We start from the raw sequence: 935 nt of genomic DNA, 5'->3' as shown, positions 1-935 counted from the left end.
AGTGATCCATTTCTTGAATGTATATATGCCCAATACCGACCTGATCTGTATCATCTTCCGATAGACACCAATACCTATAACCTTGAGAGGGATGGGAAGAGAGACTAAATTAAAATAGAATAAAAAATAATATTTCTAATCACTATCAGCAGATTACCAAATAGTGATTCAATTTTAATTCTACTTTCGAACAAATTCTAATCAATGAAGAAAAAAAGATGACTAAATATGAACAAGTAGATCAAACAGTATCAAGTATAAATGATCTGCATCATCATTCACTAGTAGATGACAATTTTCCTAATGAAGGAAAATACCCTAATTACTAATCAAATAAAGGGAATTTTTTTAAAGACCTATAAAGTAAAATATCAAATCATCCCAGAGTCGGATCGCCAAAATAAAAGTACTCAATACACATGATGCCGCCGGCATGGCATCACAGAGAAAACAGGCCTGACTTGACAGTTAGCTAACTAAAGCACGCCACGCCAGCAAAACACAAGAACCAGATTTCCTATTGACGGGCCCTCTTGTTGCTGCATGAGGGGCACTTGTACTGCTTGATATGCTCAGCCCTAGCAGGGGTGATCTTCACACACTTGCCATGGAACCACTTCTCGCAAATGTCGCAGCAAATCCAGAACTCATCTGACGCATAGTTCTCCCCACATGCCCCACACAGCGTGTCCCCATGCTCCTCCTCATCATCTTCATCTAATCCTTCGTCGTTTTCCTTTGGCTGGCTTCCCTTTGAAAATTTTCCCTGGGGGGGTTCAGTGGCTCGAGGTTCCGAGGCCCGCTGCTGTTTTTGTTTCAACAGAAAGTGATAATATGCAAACCGCACCAGGAAACCCATTAGCCATCAATAGAGATTACAAATAAGACAAATAAATAGACAATAATAACATCTCTAGGAGTTTAGTTTTTTTTTT

General features: G+C 39.5%; 1 protein-coding gene across 1 annotated transcript in view; it reads right to left on the bottom strand.

The window, feature by feature from the left end:
• Positions 1 to 205: 205 nt before the first annotated feature.
• Positions 206 to 935, bottom strand: part of LOC122084086 (PHD finger protein ALFIN-LIKE 4-like) — a 10,455-nt gene continuing 9,725 nt past the window's right edge. Inside the window, exon 5 of the mRNA XM_042652129.1 lies at positions 206 to 805. Coding sequence (XP_042508063.1) covers positions 518 to 805 — 288 coding nt within the window. The 3' untranslated portion in view covers positions 206 to 517. The remainder of the gene's footprint in view (positions 806 to 935) is intronic.

This window comes from Macadamia integrifolia, chromosome 7, assembly GCF_013358625.1.
Source record: "Macadamia integrifolia cultivar HAES 741 chromosome 7, SCU_Mint_v3, whole genome shotgun sequence".
Lineage (NCBI taxonomy): Eukaryota > Viridiplantae > Streptophyta > Magnoliopsida > Proteales > Proteaceae > Macadamia > Macadamia integrifolia.
The sequence above is the reverse complement of the archived record's forward strand: the minus strand, read 5'-3'. Positions and strand labels throughout refer to the sequence as shown.